Source organism: Lichenostomus cassidix, chromosome 3, assembly GCF_008360975.1.
Source record: "Lichenostomus cassidix isolate B80296 chromosome 3, HeHo_3.0, whole genome shotgun sequence".
NCBI classification, from domain to species: domain Eukaryota; kingdom Metazoa; phylum Chordata; class Aves; order Passeriformes; family Meliphagidae; genus Lichenostomus; species Lichenostomus cassidix.
The window spans coordinates 76,654,132-76,675,626 of NC_139483.1; the positions used below are offsets into that span (position 1 = coordinate 76,654,132).

Below are 21,495 nucleotides of genomic sequence, written 5' to 3' on the forward strand. Positions count from 1 at the left end.
CATTTCCATATCATCTTATATCTTTTATGGTAGTTGATTGTGGAATGGAAGACACTGGTGACTATATTTAGAACCTGGTGGGACATCTCAATAGGTTTGATCTTCAATAATCATCAATATGCATGAGTTTACCAGTATTTAACATCAGTTGTTCATTTTGTGGATTACTGGTTTCCCTCAAGTTCCTTATACTTCTCTGAATTTGGCTCAGTTAAATAACAGTGTTGTTGGATTGCTCATCTCTGTTATCTCTTTCTCCTGATCATGGCCACATGCATTACTTTGTATCTAATGAGAGAGATTTGATAGCCTCAGCCTCTGACGATGACAAAAACAGACTAAGGATCCTTTATTCTGTGTTTTTCTTCTCAGTAAGTTCTTGATCTCTGTTAGTTGTGGCTTTTGTTTGTCTGTCTTTTGAGCCATGGTTTCTCTGAAATAGCAACCTAGAGTAAGCAAGCATGAAGGTCATCAGTGTGTCATCTGCTGTGCCATCACTGCTTGTGTGTTTGCTTATTCAGGAACTGCAAGGTAATTCTTTCCCATTCCATGCGATTATGCACAGGAAGTTAATGCACAGTAAAAAAATCGAAAGTGCTTCGTTCATTTCTTTGGGTGCTTTATCAGGATGTGTTCCCATTTACCTGATTTTTAGTGTTTTAGTGTGTGCAACTTACCAGAAGCAATAGTATGCCATCGATCTTCTTTCCTATTTTGCTATTTTACACTCAAAGGCATCTAGCACTTTTATGGGAGATAATTTTTAGGGTTTTATTGGTGTTGATACTATCTCCCAGATATGTTACATTCTAGTTTTAATTAGTGTTTAAATCTAATTTCTAAGCATCTGTATGCGCCTTTATTTCCATCTGATAGTGTATTAATAATATTGTTGCTAAGCAATGTTTGCGTGGCTTCTGTGGAGTAATATTCATCGAGTGTGTGGTCATGATGCTCTTGTCTTGTTGTTGTGGCATCTAGAATTTCTAGGTGACCTCAATGCAGGTGCTAATGAGGCCTGAAACTCTTCTCTTGGTGAGATGGGGTTCATTCAGGTTAACAGGACCCTTCATCCTGGACAAGGTGAATTAATCTACATCTCCTATTATTTTCCAGTTCAGTTTTAAAATACTGATAGTTTTCTGCCACTTCCTGGTTTTATGGTGCAGCAATTCCTCAGAATTACACATTTTCACTTTTATGGCATTGTAGTAGAACTTTGGTTGATGAAATACTTGATGAAAAGAGCTTTTTTTGAATGCTTAGATCTGAAGTGATCAGGTTGCTTCAGCCTTACTGCCTTGGCATCCCCATCTCTGCAGCTACCTGCTTTTCATGACTGCTGAAAACCCATTCTGTTTCGATTTTGCCATGGAAAGTGCTAGCAAGATACTGAAGAAAAGACATGAGAAGAGTCTTAGCAGTGTTTAGCAGCCTCCTTGTATTGATTTATGTTAATCCTGTTCTAGACATACATGTAGCATGCAGAACTGTGAGATATTATTGAAAACATCCATATGCAGTCATGCTTCTGGTTCAGGAAGTTCCTGAGCTATAGCTTGTTGTAGTTGGGGAGAATAATCCGATGGTGGATTGTCATTGTTTTACTCTCTTTCCTAGTTGTTCTTGGCCTGTGTTGGTGGTGGTATACTAGGGAAAGTGGATGCTTTGACCTATCACAGTTCTCTTGAATCAGAAAACTGTTACTTTTTAGAGGAGATGTTGCTATATTTTTAATTGCGGATTTTACCATTTAATTTTATTCAAATTTCTCTTAATATTGGTTACTTTATCCAGTCTAGCCTTCCTAATCAATGCTCAATCTAAACATACCATGCTCAAATCTATTTATGTATGTCATGTTTTGAGTTGATAACTTCATGTCACAGAAAATTAGGCTAAATTAAGAGTATTTTTTCACTGGTAGGCTCTAGAATTTTAATTTGAAGATAAAAAATGTGACAACATTAGAGCATGTACATGTAGAAAATGTGATGTCTTGCATTGTTCACTTCAATTTCTCTCAGATTTATCCACTTCATGTCTGTGCTCTGATATGCTAAGCTCTTATTTTTAGGATTTTTACTTATTTTTCAGCCTAAGAAATACCATCTGTTAGACAGGTAACTAAATTGGCAAAATGGTTTTTAATAACCACTTTCCAAAACTATTTGACAAATTTGAACTTAATTGTGGAAGTAGGTAATTGTCGGTTGTCAGGGCTCCAGTAACACTTTGAAGTTAATTTGGAAAGTCTATTGAGGATTTACAATTAGTGTCATAATTTAGTTTAGATACTTAAATGACTTAGGATGCTTTGATACCAATGTAAAATACCACTTTATTACTGTCAGATCACCTAATTCAGCATATGATTTTTTAATCTTCAAATGATTATGCATGGAGGCTTAAATTGAGTTGCAATCAGTTGTTACTACATCACTTCTTTAGCGTAAGATGTAAGGCAAAAATGTAGAAGAGAGGGGAGCTACTGCCTCATTTATACTTGTCCATATTACTCAGAAAGTGTAGAAATCTTCCTTACAATTAAAGCTTAGATTTTCAGTAGCTTAATGACACATAATGAGAGGCTTGTGTACATACAGGGAAGAAGGATTTTCAAGCTTCTGTACAAAAACCAAACAGCAGATTTTCTAGGTATAGAAGAAGCAACTGAAATTTATGGAATCTGAGCACCTAAACACTTCCAAAGATCTGTGTTTGAGCTTTGGATGTGATAGTAAATAGGCTCTGTAGGAAATATTCATCACTTCCACAGCTGTCTGTAGGTATTCAAATGCTGCAGGGGCTGCTGACTAGACTACTTTGTCTGTCTTTTCCTGTCACTGAAGAGAAATGTATTTTGGTTGCTCAAAAAGAAATGAGTGCAAATCAGACACTAAATCAAGTTCTGCTACTGAGAAGAGAATGAACATGTTCATTCTCTTTTCTAGAAGATGGAGAACAGGAGAGTCTTCAGTGCGACCGTACAGTCTCTAATCAGATGCTACAGGAAACAATTGTAACCTCCAGGCACTTTTCCAACTCTTCTCTTTTCCCCGCATGTTGTAAAGGATGGTGGTTTTCTTATGCACCCATTGACTCTTTGTCAGTGCAGCTTCTTTTCTTAATTGAGTGCCTTGGCTAAAAAAAATTAGTTATGTTCTTCATGTTCTGTAATGGATGAGTAGATGTATTAGTATGGGTGTGACAAGTGGCAAAGTCAAAAAACTTTCAAGCACAATGTTTTACAAAATGTAAGCTGATGGTAGATTTTTGCATTAAGATAATGTAAATTTAGGATTTGCATAATCAGTCTGTACAGAAAAATATTACAAGTTAAAGTGGAAGGGTTAGTAGAAAAAGAGGCTGAATGGTAGCCAACCCAGCAGCCTTTACCAGGGTGAATGGAGGGTGTGTAACTGTTGGGATGAAAAGGCAAAGGGCAATAAAGTGAAGTTTTTTTAACAGCCAGACAAGTTGAAGTGACTATGATTTTATTACTGTTTAATCTGTTGATTGTATGACAGAATAACTTTCCTTTTAGCTGTAAATTTTGGAACGGTCTCAGACAAATGAACAGTGAAGATGTTTCTCATGTTGCTCACTAACACCTAAGTTGCATAAAGCTTCATAATTTCCATGTCTGTCTGTCTTCTGTGATTTATAATGTTTCTTTCATGGATGGTAGATGCTTATTTTAGACTGCTTGTAGAGTTAATAATTTTTTTTTTTGCAGGGATCTTTCCTGTATATTGTATTTGTAGTACTCAAAGCTGATGCTTAGATGATTGGATGACAAACTGTTGTTTTAAAATGCTATTTACATGTTTTTGATGGTACGGAGTTTAAATTCTCTATTTTCTGCTGTGCTGTAGTTCCACAGCTTAAATCACACTAAAAGTTAGCAAAAAATGTTAAATTACTCTGTTTTAGATGAACTGACTTGTATTTACTTTTAACTTTTAAACTTATTTGTGAATTCTGAGAACTCATAACTAAGAAATATTCCAGTTTACTGTTGATAGTAGGATTTTTGCAATTATTTGTTATTAAAGGTGAACATCTAAATGTGCTCAGCATGTTGCTTTGAAATTGGTAAGTTGTAAGTGTATGTATCTGTGAGTATGCATAAAATACTGCAAAATTTGATTATCTTTCATAGGGAAGTTTTTACCTTTGAAGACCATGTTAGGACCAAGATATGATGAACAGGTTGCTGAAGAAAATCGTTTTCACCCGAGTATGTTATCCAACTACTTAAAGAGTCTGAAGGTAAAGTTAAATTTTCTAATAATTGAAACGTTGCTTTCATTATTGTTTACTCAAGTGTTGCTTTTCAGATCTAAGGAAAAAGTGGTCGATGGCTTTGTTTGGGACATCTGTACAGAAAATTGTTTGTTTACATTTCCAGGTCTCCTCTGTAATTAATAGATTTCTGAAAGTACTTTCTTACAGGTTAGAACTCCTGAGACTAAACAAACCCAGCTCCCTCAGCTGTTTTTCGTAAGAGACCTTTCATGAGCCTTGTTGCCCTTCTCTGGACACTCTCCAGCACCCCAATGTCTTTTCTTAAAGTGAGGAGTCTGGAGCTAAACACAGCACTCGAGGTGTGGCCTCACCAGTGCTGTATATGGAGGGACATTCACTGCCCTGGTCCTACTGGCCACACTATTGCTGATCCAGGCCAGGATGCCATTGGCCTTCTTGGCCACCTGGGTAGCACAATTGACTGATACTGAGCCAGCTGTCAACCAGCACCCCTGTGTCCCTTTCTGTCGAGCAGCTCTCAGGCCACTCCCCACCTGTAGCACTGCCTGGGGCTGCTGTGGCCTAAGCACAGGATCCAGCACTTTGCCTTATTGAACCTCTCTGGTTCTGGCTCATTTCTTCATTCTCTGTTTTGCCCCTTTCTATCTGTGTGCTTCAGTTTGCATGTTCTGCACTGTAGCACAACTGTGGCAATAAAGGTGGGGAACAGGACTTTTCCAGCCTTTCATGTAAGTCTCTGAAGTGTTGTGCCCAGTCTAGTGCATCTGGAGACATGGGAAATGGGATTCTGAGCCTGCCAGGCTAAGAAAGGGCTACCACCCAATTAATTTAATTGGTTATTAAACTTTATATAGAAGTTTAGCACCATTTGTTTTGATTGTGTCATATAAGATGAATCATGCATGTGATATTTTTTCTGTGGTTTTTTTCATTATTTTTTGCTCTTGATCTAGGTTAAATTAATTCTAAATTTGTTTGACAGTATCAGACCTGAAACATCAGAAGAATTAGGTGACTAAAAGACCAGAATCCTCATTTTGTGAATCTTATTTAGAATTAGGTATAAATTAGGTGGTGAACTACTCAGTGTAGCAGTGGTAGAAGTACCTGTGCAGTAATGTGATAAGAAAATACTGTCAGTGAAGCACATGTGCCTGTTCTCAGGTGATTGAACTGGTGGGATTTTTCTTCTTAGAGTTCTTACATCTCTGCCATTATGATCTGCTCTAATCACAGAGGAGCAAAGAGAACTCTCTGTGAACAAAACAGAAAGAATCCTGAGGTTCAAAATATTCCCCAAAACAAGATTAAAACCAAATGAGGTTAAATGTTGATACAAAAAATTGATAGGTTTTATTTAACATTAAAAGAGGCAAAGAGAAAAAAGAGAAGGAAATAAATAGAAAAAAGAGGTGTGGGGGGGGGACAGGGAGAGTGACAGAGACAGATTAAGTAGAAACATATCACCCCTCCATGGGTCCCAATGACGTCTTGCTGTTCCTCTCTATCTGGGCTTCTTGGTGGTGAGGGTCGCCTGCTGCAAAGTATGGAATCCAATTGTTTGGGCCAGGTGGAAATGCCCAGGTGCCTCCCCTGGGGAAGGGCAAGTTTGACACAGTCTCCTGCAAGTCTCTGGACCAGTTGCATCATTTTGCATCACGTGCAGTGCCCTGGTGCAGAGTCTGGGGAGCCCTTTGGGGGGGCTTTTGATGGGCCATGACACCCCCTCTGCTGTCCCTCATGTCAATGTCCCATAGATGTGGCTTTCCCAGGGTGGGGGGCCCACAGCTGAGCTGGTCTGTGCAGCAGAGGATGGGTATTCACTGCTTAGGACCAGAGACTGCACACCCAAAACCTCCTCCCACCTGGGTTGGGGGAGAATCTGTGCAAACCTGGCAGCAGATAACCCTTGGACTGTGGCCTCTGCCCCAAAGCTGCTGGGCTTAATCCTCCTGTGGAAGTATTCTTTTCCCCCAGCCCAGACCTGAGAATAGTGTCACTGTTATCTCAAATCAACTTACACTCCAGGGCCTCAGTCAGGGGGCCCGTTCAGGGTGGGCTTTGGTGGTGCAGCTTTTGTTGGTGTAGCTTTGTTACACAGTTTTAATGGACAAAAATCCTTCATAAAAATGTTTAAACCATAAGCTGTAGTATTTCAGTCTCTGACATGTGCATCTAAATTCTGCTTGAGTTCCTCTTTTTATACATTATGTTATTTTTGGCTCGGACTGGATTTGATAGGCATACCTGGCAATTTTCCCAAGCCAATCTTATTCATGCTTTAAAATAATTTAAAATTCTGTGTATATTTTGAAGCTACAGAGAACTTTACAGCCTTACTCAGAATTTCTAAATGCTTCCCTCCTTAGTGCTTTGGCTCCAAAAAAAAAAAAAAAGATGAGCTTTTGTAGCCTTTCCAATAATCACATCTGTCAGTTCTGTTGTAATGCTACAAATTCATCATATCTTGAGTGACATCAGATTATTTGGATTTGATAGTAAAAGTAGTGGCATGAGTATCCTCAGTTATATTTTGGTTATTTTGATCACCAAGCAGAACACAGAATTTCTCTCAAACTCTCTGTTCCCGTCAAATCTATTACATTGTATTGAACCCTGACATTGATGATGAGTGTTTGCTATTTGAAAAAATATATTTTTTTTATTTGCCAAGTTATGTACTGGTTACTGGAGTGCTCTATTTTTACAGCAGCAGTTTACCAACAAGCCAGCAATGAAATAAATGTGAAATTGAGTAGCCCTCAAGGAATGGATTTTTCCACCCAAGGCAAAAATAGCTCACTGTGCATGGTTCTCACAATTTTTGCAGTGTGTTTTACTGCTCATACTTTGCAGAATGAATTACTTTTGAAAACTGGTTATTAGTTCAATCCATATAATTTACCTTCCAAATAGAAGACTTCAGCAGAAACTTTTACATCTGGATTTTTGTTATAGAGCGATATTGTTGTTACCACAGATCTTTGAAGGTACCAATTCAGCATTTAGTACAACATCTGTCTGGGTGGAACTGTCTCTAACAAGCTTCCTGTGTGATTCCTTTTCTCATGGAGCTAGTTGCTGAAAATCTGAATGTTAGAAGCTGATTTGATTAGCCATAGAACCTCCATTTTTCTTCTACTTGCCAATATTGGCATAGTATTCTAACGTTCTCATAAACAAATTGCAGGAGCAATTGGTGACAACGTGAATAATTAAAAAAAAAAAAATTCTTGAGTAGGTAGGTGAGTACAGTTTATGCTTTATACATGTAGATTTATTTCTGTCACAAAGAGTGAGGACATTAATTAACTCAAAATAATGTTTGGGTAATTAGTATGCTCAAGTTACAGGATTCCTATTAGGAAAACTTCATACCAATTTTCAGTCGCACTATTGTTTTCATAGATACATTCAATCACTGATCTGAACTATTTTCCTCAAATAAGAAATGCAAGAAAAAATCATAAGACTGGAGGTAGTTTGTATTTCTGCAAGACACAGTAATAAGAGTAAATAAAATCTTTTTAATACAATATACAGAGTTGAGAATGAGAAATTTAGAACTCTGGATATTACTTTAGCAAGCTTAATGCTGTTGACATATGCTTTTTAATATTTGATAAATAAAAGTAATGTGAAATACATAAATATTATGAAAGTATATCAAATATTGTGAAAGTATATCAGAACTTTGAATACCATGAGAACTATCTCTGTAGATAATTAGAAATTTTCCTTTAGTGGCTTACTAAACAACATATTCACGTGAAACAGTTGTTTCTGAACTGTATTCTAGTTATAATTGAATCTTACCTTTCCTGAATTGTGTGGAAATGGTGTTTTACTTTGTAATTCTTCTAAATTCATCGCTAAATTATTGCCAATCTATTGATCCTGCTTGAAAGCATGACATTGAGCTTTTTGACCAAAAGCAATTGCTTGCACTTGCAAGACAGGAAACCAGAAATACTTTCTTTGCACAGGTGTGTTAGTGAGCTCTTTTTGCAGAGTAGTACTGGTAGGTTTGTTGTTGAAAGTTTTGTTTGGAAAAAGGATCAGTTGGATATACTTTGATACTCTGTGTGTTTTGTGCCACCCAGTGGAATTTCTGCTTTCTGTCCTTCTTTTTAGAAATGTAGTAACTTCCACAAGGCTCTTTAAAAGACCCTATTTACAGCTATAAAAACAAACACTAAAAAAATCTAAGTTTATGTACAAGGGGACACACTAGGGTAGAGTGGGCAAGGCATCCTGGATTCAGGTAATGTCTGAGTGGTTAACACCTTAACTGCTGACAACATCCTTGAATTTCTGAAGTTGTTTTGCATTTTAGCTTTAAATAAGATGTTTCTAAGAATTTAATTAATTTTAATCTTGAAAACGTGTTCATTGTTTTGCACTCTAATAGATGGGTAAATTAAAATGGGTTATTTTTTCTGAAAGTGTACTTATATGTAAGTCTCAGTAGTTAACTTTCTTGTGGTACTTTCAGTGTACCACTCTTCAGTATTGTTTTACTTTTCATAAGAGCAGTCAATTCCCTCTTGTTTGTCTTTTTAAAATGTTATTCTTTACCAGACTATCCTGCTATTAGCAGATCTTTCTTACTTAGAATCATTGTATGGAGCAGACTAAAGTTTTTTAATTGATGGCTAAGGCTAATTTACACACCAGCTTTCACAAAGAGATACAGATGTTTGTGATGGTGGTAAAGTATAGATTTTGCAAACAAATGCGATATTTAATAATTTTTAAACTTACAAATGTAGCCTGTAGTTGCTTTTAATTTGGATGTTTTTAGCCATTTGCCATTTATGCACTGATATCTGAACCACATATATAAGTTTATTTTTAATTTTTTTGGTTTTTTAGGTTAAAATGGGTTTGCTGGTAGACTTGACCAACACCACAAGATTCTATGACAGAAATGATATAGAGAAAGAGGGAATTAAATATATAAAGCTGCAGTGTAAAGGGTAAGTTGTGTGCACTTTAAAATTATTTCTCTGGCTTTTAATTTGAAAGATGACACTGAAGAAATTAATTTTATTTTTCTCATCTTGCCTTTCCCCAGATGTCTCCTAACCTGTGTGTTCTTGTGTTTTTCAGGCATGGTGAGTGCCCTACACCTGAGAATACAGAAACATTTATCCGTGTATGTGAACACTTCAGTGATAAGAATCCTTCAGAGCTTATAGGTACATCTTATATCCATCTGATACCCATCATTAGTTTTTACTATTAGTTCATTTCACATTTGCTCATAACTGCGGCCTCTTATTCTTAGAATTTTGAGCAAAGGAATTTCCTCAGTACAGTGTTTATGCATATATAAATTTGATTACTTTTACAGCAAAACGAATATATTTCTTTTTTTTACAGAAAGTAGTATGTTTCTGCATCCATCTATTTGATAACAGCTGTTGGCTTAATGCAGAAAATTATACAGGCACAAGAGCTGTCTACAAATACATGATATTTGCACTGTAGTTTTGTAACTTCCTCTGATACAAATGCAAGTTATATATTGTTTTGACATTTGGTGGTCTGGTTTACTTGAAGTAATATTTGGTAATTGAATTATGAGAGATTCTTTAGCAAGTCTCACAAAACTGGTAGCAGATAGCAGGTTAAGTTTTCTTCTGTGGTATACTGTCTTGGAGTATATATTTGAATGTTCTAAGAATACTTTCTTTTTACCCAGAGAGAAATTAGTTCTTGGTTTAATTTGCTTCCCTTCTAGTGTTAATTAAAAGTATTTTACTCTGATTTTTGTTAATCATATTAATGTTTGTCTCTGTCTGCAAACTATCAGAGGCAAGAAATTACTTTGCAGATGGGTTTCTAGAGTCAGAATGGATGTCATCCTCAATACTCCCAGATAATAATTTTGCAGCCTTCTTGAATCTGAGTGTCTGTGTGATTTAGGAGTACATGGAACAGTTGTTTGTTCAAGTGTCATTGCTAAGAGCTTGGTAAACTAAGCTGGTATGTTCATGCAGTTTAGGATTCATCCAGAGTCACGGTAGGATAGCTGAAGTTGTTATAAATGGCCTGTGGAAATCAGCTACTCAGGTGCCCATCTTTAGAACAGGGCCAGCTAAAGCAGCTTCCTCAGGACTATGCCCATTTGGCTTTTGATCAGCCACTAAGCATGGAGACTCCACAACTTCTTCTGGCAGCTTCATGCAGTATTTGCTAACCCTTACAGTATACAGGTGGGTTTTTTCTCATATTGAAACAGAATTTACTGTGTTTCAATTTGTAGCCATTGCTTCTTGTTCTGAGAGTATTTTTTTTTAGTGCTTGACAGATTTCATTTGGCCGCACATTTTTTCACCTTGTTTTCTTTTAGGTACTTTCTTACACCTTTATTGCACACAGAATGCAGTTTAATTTGAGACTGTTGCGGTTTAACCCCAGCCAGCAGCCAAGCCCCACTCAGTGACTGCCTCACTCCCCCACCAGTGGGACTGGGGAGAGACTGGGAGAGTAAAAGGTAGAAAACTCAGGAGTTGAGATAAAGACAGTTCCACAGGGAAAGCAAAAGTCACACACACAAGCAAACTAAAACAAGGAATTAGTTCACATTTTCTCATGGGCAGGCAGGTGCTCAGCCTTCTCCAGGAAAGCAGAGCCCCATCACACGTAACGGTGACTAGGGAAGACAAATGCCATCACATTGAATGTCCCCCCCATTCCTCCTTCTTCACCTGCTTTATATACTGAGCATGATGTCACATGGTCTGGTCTATCCCTTTGGTCAGTTTGGGTCACCTGTCCCAGCTGTGTCTCCTCCCAACCTTCCGTGCACCCCCAGCCTCCTCCCCAGCATGGCAGTGCAAAAATCAGAAAAGGCCTTGGCTCTGTGTAAGCCCTGCTCAGCAATAACAAAAACATCTCTGTATTATCAACCCTGTGTTCAGCACAAATCCAAAACACAGCTCCATTCTAGCCTCTGTGAAGAAAATTAACTCTACCTCAGCTGAAGCTAGCACAGACTTCTGCATGTTCTTCTCTGAACTGTTACACAACTATGTGGTTTAAAAAACAAGGAACTGCTAGATGGGAGTGAGTGGAATCAGTCACCAACAGTATTTCAAAACTTGCACTAGAACCAAGATATTGTTGGTGACTGATCCCACTCACCTTCCTTTAGCAATTCCTCATTTTCACTCTCCTTTTGCAGTTTTTCCACTTGGTCCTTTAATAATATTTTAGAACTTGAAATGGTGGTTATGATCAGCAATTTATATAGTGCGTGGGTAGGACAGTGATATCCTATAAATAGCAGACCCATTTGCCTGATATTTCAACTTACAAGTTGCCATTTTTAGTGCTGAATCACTAATTTTTTGGCTTTGATGAATTTTGGAATGTTTTTCCATTATTTAGGATTTTCACCCCTATAGGGGAAAAAGGTCAGTTAGAAAGAGTGAGAAAGAAAATATATGTTGATTAAACTTTTGAGTAACAAGTTGTTTTATAGTAAAAGAGAAATGTTGGAATTTCCCATTTCCCTTCTGTGAATTACTGAAATTTCTCATTTTGGGTACGTGTTTCCTCTGACAGAGCATCAGAGAGACTGGTATGGCAGATGTTTTTATCTGAAGTGAGAGCAGTCTACAGCAGTGATAGTTCTGCACCTTGTGCAATCTTTCTCTTCCAAGCCATTGGTCTCATACTGAGATGCTTCTTATCTTTGTCATGTTTATGAAATTATTGACTTAACCTTCTCGTCAGCAGTAACAGCTGCAGGAGTTAGTGATAGCTATTGTGTGCAATTTTATTCTCAGTGTCAAGATTAGATATGAAAAGAGACTGAAATGTGAATGATAAGTGATCAAAACTTTCAATTAATCTAGAACAATATAGGAAGGAAACTTTATTTTTGCAGCGTGAAGGACAAGAGTATGCCTGCCAACCTTAAGGAAGTGACATGCAAAAATTTTGCTTCAACTGAAAAGAGAAATGATTACTAGGAATAAATTATATAAGGAAGCTAAAATTAATTTAATTTGATGCAAGTTACGCAGTTTTTAGTATTTTTAAATGCTTAGAAATGATGAATCAAAAAAATTAGTTGTAATTTTTGCCTTGCTTTATTAAGAAGGGAAGCTTGGTGGGTCAGGCACAAAACCAAATATTGTTGCAGTTGATACATCTTTTTACCCACTTAAAGTTGTTTTTTTTTTCCATCGGTCTACTTTTTGTAGGTACTTTTTGGTTCTCCAATTATGAAAATTTGCATTTGTAGTGTAGAGGAGTGTAAAAAAAAAAGATAGATATTCACATTTTGTTTGAATATGTGTCAAGTGAATTGTTACTTTACTAGCTGTGGTAGAGAAATGAGGAAATGAGTGAAAGCTCAAGTGGCTTGCTTCATGGTGTTGAGTGCCAGGTCTTGCACTTTGGGTCACAACAATCCCTGGTAATGCTTCAGGCTTTGGGAAGAGCAGCTGGAAAGCTGCCTAGCAGAAAAGCACCTAGATGTGCTGATCTACTGACCATGAGCCATCAGTGTGCCCAGGTGGCTGAGAAGGCCAATGTCCAGCAGGATGAGGAAATGACTGTCCCTTGGTCTTTGGCACTGGTGCTCAGGTGTTAACATGCTGGAGTGTATCCAGAGAAAGTCAACAGAGGTGGTGAAGGGTCTGGAGCACTAGTCTTCTTGGGAGTGGCTAAGGGAGCTGGGGGTGTTTAGCCTGTTGAAAAGGAGACTTAGGGGGGACCTTATCACTCTCTACAGCTGTATGAAAGGAGGTTGTAGCCAGGTGGGAGTTGGACTCTTTCCCCAGGCAACCAGTGACAGGACAAGAGGAAATGGCCTAAAGCTACATCAGGGCGGTTTAGGAATTAGGAAAAATTTCTTCAGCAACGGGCGAAGTTATCAAGCACTGAACAGACTGTGCAGGGACGTGGTTGGTTCTCCATCCCTGTAGGTATTTTAAAGCTGTGCAGATGTGGCACTTAGGGACATGGCTTAGTGGTGGACTTGGCAGTGCTGGGTTAATGGTTGGATTCAATGAACTTAGAGTCTTTTCCAACCTAAACAATTTTATGATTCTATGGTAACAACTGAAAAATGTGTTAGGAACAATTGCTCTTGCTGCTAGTGGAAACTTTAATGATATTTATAATTTAACGTGAAGCAGGAGGAAGAGGCAACATCTTGCCTGAATCCTTCATGACATTTTTAATAGCACAAATTTTCAGGCTGGTCTGCTTATCACTAGATGGTGCTGTTGCCTTGAGAGAAAAAAAATGCAATGCATTTGGCAGTTTATCCCTCCTTTCACTGGGGATGAGTTCAGTGAAATAGAGGCTGAAGTCTTAATTCTTTTTTTCTCACATTGAAAAGATAAGTAATTCAAAGTGATTATAGTGCTGTATAGTTTTCTTTTTGTAGGTTCTTTTTTTTCTTTTTAATTAGTAAGTCTGGTCTTAGCACAGTAATAGTGAATTTAAGATAGAATTGTGGTCTATTGGCACTGCTTTCAATTTTGAGGTAAGGTAATCTGGATATGATTTTTTGCCTGATGGTATGAAATGAATGTCATGCTTGTTGAATCCACTAAAAGCACAATTAATGAATTTGATTACATTGCCTTTTGACAAGCATTTGAGCAGATTTGGGAATCTTATCTGTATTAGCCATATTTCAATCGCATTAAGTTAGTGTTCTTGATTGGCATGAACTGAAGTATCCTATGCCTCTGCTGCTGCTAATTTGCAGAAAGAATGTAGTAAATTGCCTTTTAGGCTTATGTGCCTTGTGTGGTCTGTGCTGCCATGATGGGAAGGAAGATAACCCTTTAATGTTACAGATGAAGGTGGAAGGATCCAAACCCACACTTTTGATGCTAAATATGTTTCTTAAAACCACTTGCAAGTGATTATGCCCTTTTCTTGTTTTTTCTAGGCGTCCATTGTACACATGGTTTCAATAGAACTGGATTTTTGATTTGTGCCTTTTTGGTCGAGAAGTTGGACTGGAGGTAACTTAGAATTTTAGTTCCTGGGGATTTGTGGAATGTGGCCAAAGGGTTCTTCAGTATGTTTCACTCATTGTCCTGACAGCTATCCTAATGTATTCACTATTTGTTGTTTTATAGCTGCCTAACAACCTTGAGCAAACAGCCCATATTAACATTTTTCATCCCTTGGTAGCTTAGCCTGTTGCAATCAAGAATTTCAGGTCTGGTAGGTCAAAAAGTCAGCTGTACCTGCTGTGTGTGGGCCTTTAGCAGTGGATATATTATATTGTGTCTCTTCCCTGTGACATGTCCCACATTTTAAGTAAGAATGTACATGTTCAAAGATTCATGGAAGAATGTAGAATGTTCAGAGATTAATGAAAGATTATTTCCTTTACGTTTTCATCTTTTTCATGTAGGTTTGTGTGTGGTGGTTTTTTTGGCCTTTTTTTTTTGAGTTCTGAAGAGATTAGCTAAAGTAACAGCAGAGTAACAGACTTACTTCTGAAGGATAGGGGCTAACAAAGTCCTTGTTCCCAGCTTGTTTTTTGACGAAAGTCTACAGCATGCTACTATACACTCACCCAGTTTTTCTGTCTTTTAAAAGTGTTGGTGCCTTCATATAGAGTGATTACCTTTTTCAGGTAACCATAGTGTAAAAAGAAACCCCCAAACCAAACAATGCCCGTACCATCCTAGTGAACATGACTTTTGCATGTCTGGTATTATTTGGAAAACACTACTTCCTTGTTGACAGAGTTCTGTGAAAGTCATGTTTCTTGACAAGTCCCTTAAGTGTTCTGATGATATTTCTTGTATGTGGTCCTACAAGTGAAGAAAATTCTGCTCCTTTTGCAGCATTTTCTTGTGACTGGACATACAGTTATTATGCTTAGCATACATGTGCAAGCTGTTTGCAAAGAACTAGGTCATTGCCATCTGTTAGTAGGCTTGGAATAAAGACAGAGCACCATTAGGAGTGGATGGTTGAATCTTTGTAGGATCCTAGCTGGGTATAGGAAGTAGACATAGACACAAATGTCTTTATAGTATGATTCTAGTTCCCATGAATTAAAAAAATTGTATGCTTCTAATCAGACAGTTAAAAAATAGCATGCAATAATTAGACTTAGAACTGATCCTTTGTTCTGAAGAGGAAAGGCATTTGAACCTATTTGGATCTCCTGCTTTTATGAAGCTTCTGTATTTTCAAACATTGGTGGGAAAAGCCTTGAAACTTAACAACTATGTCTTTTTTTTTTTGCTTCAGATAGTTAATTGTATCAAGTTTGTTCATCTCTGTCATATTTTTTTAATGGAACGTCCAGATATCACCTTGTGCGGAAAAATGTCCACAAAGAAATTATTTTGGCAACATGCTAGTTAATGCTGAGCATTATCTCTAGATAAATCTAATTTGCTGTATCATTCTTTAAAACAAGGCACTGTTACTTGCTAATGAGGGAATAAGATCTTCCTGATGGAAAAATCCATCTGTATTCATTCCTTAAGCATATGATGTAGGAATGTTGCTGATGTGTTGTATACACTGGGATAAATTTTATAGTTAGTTTAAAGAAAGGCCTGGAAGCTCTTCAGCTGGTGGTCAGAAAGCTTACTTGGTTCTCTTTTCAAAAACTCATTTTTTACCAAAGACTGCTTTGTTTCTAGAACTTGGAAAATTGTTTTCTTTCAGCTAGGTTTTTGTACTTGAAATCTGTGCCACCTCTTTTAGCTTTCATTGCCATCTATTCCAGAAGATTACAGACTTTCTTTAATATCATCAGAGACAAATTTGAGCATTTTTCAGACCCCATCACTTTTGGTTTGTTTTGAGCTTTCAGTGGCATTCATTACAGAAGATGTGAAACAATTTAAGAAAGATAGCAAAGTAAAAAATGTCTTGTGAGAAAGAAAGTGGGAGTCTTAGAAAACATAATGGTTTCTAAGGTTCTTCTGAGTAACTCAGACTCTTAAACTGTCATTTTTGAAATGAGACCATGTGATAGTCTCACTCTGGAAAACGTCTTGTTTTCTCCTCTTATGAAGACCAGAAGAGTCAATCAAACTTACTGGTTTGTAGACACTGTTTCTGTCTATTCTGGGAAATTTACCTTATAGAGTTCTCAGGCTCCTTCCCATACTGTACAGGTCAGACAAAAAAAAAAAAAAAAGCATTTTGAATTAAATATCTGAAAAAAAAATATCACGGGGTGTAGTATGTGCTTTTGTTCCAGTTTTAAGATACGTACCTGTCAAGAAGCCTAACAAGGGTTCTACCTTTTGTAGTTTCTCCTCTCTTTTATTTAGCAAAATTTCTAAATGTTGATCAATGGAGCATTACTACTCTGCACAGCCATGATAAATAGAAGAGAGGATTATGTCCAATGTTTTTGGTTAAATATTTTCGTAGGATCTATGAAAATAGTAACAATAAATCCCTTGTGCTCTGCTCACTGTTGTATATTTTGGAGAGTTTTCCAGCTGGCTGGTAAAGATGCATAGCTGGTTCTTTTTTTGTTTTTTGTTTTTTGTTTTTTGTTTTTTTTGTGATCCAGCCTTCAATTTATTTGAGCACTTAAGTTTAAAGTTTTATCTGCATAGTAAAAGGCTTCTGAATTACAGTGCTCTTATGAGAAACTTCTGGAAAGAGAAGTTATTTTAAAAGATTTGGATGATTTTTCCCAGTATGAGGGCAAAACCTCTAATGAGAGGAAAGATAATTCTTAGGGTAGAAAAATGTAGCCATATTTGAATTTGAACATTTGCATTGTTCTTCGTTAAGTTAGTTGATATGTTTCTTTGGTCTTTTTTTGTCCTCATTCAATCCTCAGGTATTATCTGTGTGTCACCCATTCTTCTCTGTAGCAGTAATAAAAGTTTTATCTGGGTGATCAGCAGACTAGTATGAGCCACAGTAAGGACTCAAAGCAGCCTAGCAGCAGTCACTTGAGAACATTTGCAGTGCCTACAGGGCTGTACAAAGTCTTGTCCAGGAGCAACTGTTACCAGACTGATCTAAGCATGGGCTTTCAAGTATAAGGAATGTTTTTGCAATTGCCACTTCAAAATTTGTATTGATTCTCAATACAGATTGAGAATTCCAAATAATTGAGTCCCAATAATTCTTATGTTTGGTAAAGCATGACATAAGTAAGACATGTAAATTAAGCATCCAGAGTGATTTTCAATTTTTTTTTTTACAGTATTGAGGCTGCTGTGGCTACTTTTGCTCAGGCTAGACCGCCAGGTATTTATAAAGGTGACTATTTGAAGGAATTATATCGTCGTTATGGTGATGAAGATGATGCACCATCACCACCAGAGCTTCCAGAATGGTGCTTTGATGACGATGAAGAGGAGGATGATGATAATGGTAAAACTGGAGGCCAAGAATCAGAACCTGGATCGTCAAGCTCTTCCTTTGGCAAGAGGAGAAAAGAACGCCTAAAACTGGTAATTTTGATTTGGAGCTTATATTCTAATTGCTAAACATAATTATGTAACCTCATACTCATCAATTACCTCATCATACATTACTTTGGGAAATTTTGTAGGCTTGAGAACTGGATTAGCAAAAAGCAATATGAGTTTAAAAAAACCCAAGGCAGCATTGAAATCATATTTTGTTCAAAGCTGCTTTAGCTGTATAATTACAAGAAATATGACTGATCACTTACTGTGGTTTTTGCCATACATCTCCATAATCTGATGAAATAAATTACTGTAGTTACCATAGTATGGAACTAATACTCAAGTACAAAGAAATATTTTTATCATTTGAAGACTAATGGTTCAGTTGTCCTCAAATTCCTTTTTGTCTGACTCTTTTTTATTTACAAATAAAGTAGGCTAGAATATTGCGGAGTGCAAAAATAATTTGTTGTTTTTGGTTTTTTTTGCATAATACTGGATTATTTTACTTGTGTGCTGAGGTGTGTTTGTTTGCAAACACTTGGAAGTCCTCATGTTGAAATATGCTGTGGAAAAGCATTTTTTTGTTACTGCAGCTGGTCAACATGGTTTACAGGTGGAGTATGGAAAATATTAGCCTGAGAGGAATGCAAAATCCAGTCTAAAGAAACAAGATGAACTTTGAAAACTTTCAAATTGTCCCTCATCTGGAATAAAAAATACCCCACACTGTAAAAAACCATAGTAAAAGTATATTCAGGGATATGGCCACTTTCCTCCATTAGCCTTGCAGTAAAACATTGATATCTAAATATTTTTCTGGGGAGCTGGAATCTTAAAGTTGTGTTTTTGATGTGCCTTTTGATGCATTAGGAACTGAGGTGTTATGATGAATTACAATGACAGCCTCTTTTCATCTGGTATAAAACTCAGCTGGTCCATTTGACAGGAATGATGCTGGCTTTCCAGGCTTCTTCTTATCTGCCACCATAGTTTTGTTGAAAGCTGGAAGCTAAATTATACGAATAAGCATATTAATAACTAAAAGTTAATTATGAGCTAGATAATTTATGAAAGAAAGAATAATCTAGTTAATATGCATATTCGTATAATTCAGTTTTGCAGCTCTGAAGGAACGTTCTTTGACACGAAGAGGAAGAACGAGCAGAATTCTTTACCATGGTTCTTGGCTGGCAGATGGGACTGCTTCTTAACTCAGTAGAGATGGATACAGTCTATTTGTGATTCCTTGTAAATATGCAATCTACAGGGGGAGTGAGTATCAGGTAAATACCTCTTGCTCAGATACTCTTATTTTACGGTCTAAAGGGCTGAATTTTCAGCATTATGTTGATTTCACCTTTGTTTCTTTCATGTCTTTCCTAAAAGACTTGGGGTAGGCAGTGTAAAAATAGAGGCAGCTATAGAGGTAGCAGTGTTTTGAATTTTTTTCATTTTGACCTAAATCTTTGTGGAGACAGAAGAAAAGTTTAGTAGTAGAGGAGGAGACAGCTCCAGGCATCCTGGATAATGAATAGTCAGAAACAGCTGCTAGCTAGCCTTTGGAATGAAGTTAGTATGCTGTCCATTTTGGAAACTCTGTCTTTGATGTGAGAAACTTTACTGCAACATTTTTCATTAAAACTTCCATATTTTGATGTCAAAAAATCTTGACAGCCTTTCTTTCCTACACTTCAGAAAGCGTAGGAACCATTAGAACATAAAGCCATTACAGTTTCCTTTGTCATCACCTGAAGGAAGTTGACAGGTATCACAAAATCTGCTTGCTTCAGTCTGAGGTACCACACAGGAAATCCAAACACATTTTGACTTCATGCTTGCAGTATCAATTGTAGCCTTGAAGCAACATTATTAACTGACACTTAGAATCTCACTTCAGGAAAGAAAAAACTTGATTTTGCAATTTGGACAAAAAGTTTAAATTCTGAGCCAGAATTATAAGAACCTTTTATGGGTCAAATGGAACTTACACTGTTTATTAAGGAATGTTGTCTCTTCTAGTCCCACATAAGTTGAATATTACAAGGTGTGAGATGCAGTGCTTCTAAAATGAATGGCGACATCTTAAACAGTCTGGAAGAGATGGTGGCTGTTAATGATTTTCTTCATGATTTTGAGTGCCAGTGTCTTGTGGTCATCTGTGAGACAGAGGGAAGCGATTAAAATGATTTGACATAGGGAGGATAATATTTATTAGTTAACTATCAAACCACATAGATTCTAATTGTTACTGACTTGGGGTTTTTCTGCCTAACCAACTATCTTTTGCAAAGTTTAACCCTTGTACTTACTGTTCTGCCTGTGAGCATCTTGATGGATGTGGGGAAAATACTATTTTTTGATTTGGCAGCACCATTTTATGTACCTGAGTATCATTTCCTTCTCCATGTTAAACACATATTTGTTCACTTTTTCCTTATAGGCCGTATTTTTTGTACTACTGACCTTTATTGTTATTCTTTGTATTCTGTCATGTTGACTCATGTTTTCCTGATGCTGTGGTGCCTATAATTGAATGCAAGCCTCTAGTTGAGGCCATCCTAGTAAGGCTTAATAGGGAGAAATTAATTTCACATGTCTTAAGGCTAATACTTCTGTTTATATATCTCAACATAATTGCCTTTTACAAGGCAGAACAATACTAATTCAGCTTTTGGTCTCTTGCTGCTTCCATGTCTTTTTCTCTAATTATCTACCAGTGTGTGTTTGTATAATTTCTTATCCATTATTAACTGTAGAACTTTGTTTATACTGAATTGCAGAGTGTTGTTTCCAGCCCATTTTTAAAATGAAGCATAACACTGAATCTTAAGCTACCATCCCAGTCTATATCCCTGTTACTAAAGTCACAGATGTCACAAAAATAAGAATATGCTAATAGGAAGTTTAGGGGAAATAAATTAGTTGTCTTATACCTAAACCAGACCTTGCAGATTCTTCTCAATATATTCTTCCATTTTGTTAGTGAAATGATAACTCTTCTGAACCTGGTTTTGAAACGGGTTACTTTTCTGTTTTATGGAAGTTACATCTGCCCTGTGTTTTCTGAGTTCCTGTATGAGGACAAGATAAGCAAATAAAAGACGAACCAAGGCAAATGCAAGCAATTCCTGTTCCGTGAAGCCTGTTTCACTGTGAACCCAAATGTTTATTTGAACACCTTTGCTGCTGAGTGATAGTCATTATGATTTTGGGGTTTTTTTTGTTTCTACATGCCAAGAGGCAGTCAGTTACTGTGATTTGGTCTTGTGTTTCTAGGAATTGAATCTAAGCTGATCAGTGTAACTCCCTGTGTCTCTGAGCATATTGGCACTCGATCAAGCCTGAGTAGCTGAAGACAGCTCTCATCCAGGCCTGGCAATAGCCACTAGGGTCAGGAAGGTGTGTGTTTGGGGCTGTTGCCACTCACCCTCTCCTCCAAATGATGTTTAGGATCTGAAGCAATACAGGATGACACACATTGCCTTTTCTCCTTCAGCTGAAGTGATGGGTGGAGAAATTCATGGCAAGTGGGGCAGGCTTGATTAGTACAGACGGTGTGAAGGTTGTGCAGAGTGTAGATATTAAGTGCATGTACTTTTCTTGGGTCCTTTAGGGCTTACAACCCTTGGTTTAATATGAGTGCTGAGGACTTGATGTGCTCCTGGTGATCTGAGTTAACTAGAGTCTCTGCATCATGTTCTCCAGTGTCCTGTTTCCACAAGTGTTGTTAGCTGAACAGTAGTGTAGAAACTGCATGGGTCTGGCTCAGCTTTAGCACCTTTTCCAAGGAATGTCCTCATGAAACCTGGAGTGCTAAGTTAGCCGA

At 37.2% G+C, this 21,495-nt stretch overlaps 1 protein-coding gene across 1 annotated transcript in view; it reads left to right on the plus strand.

The window, feature by feature from the left end:
• Positions 1–21,495, plus strand: part of RNGTT (RNA guanylyltransferase and 5'-phosphatase) — a 168,778-nt gene that overhangs the window by 1,757 nt on the left and 145,526 nt on the right. The window contains exons 2-6 of the mRNA XM_085056366.1: positions 4,166–4,275; positions 9,148–9,251; positions 9,385–9,473; positions 14,198–14,273; positions 17,459–17,708. Coding sequence (XP_084912492.1) covers positions 4,166–4,275; positions 9,148–9,251; positions 9,385–9,473; positions 14,198–14,273; positions 17,459–17,708 — 629 coding nt within the window. The remainder of the gene's footprint in view (positions 1–4,165; positions 4,276–9,147; positions 9,252–9,384; positions 9,474–14,197; positions 14,274–17,458; positions 17,709–21,495) is intronic.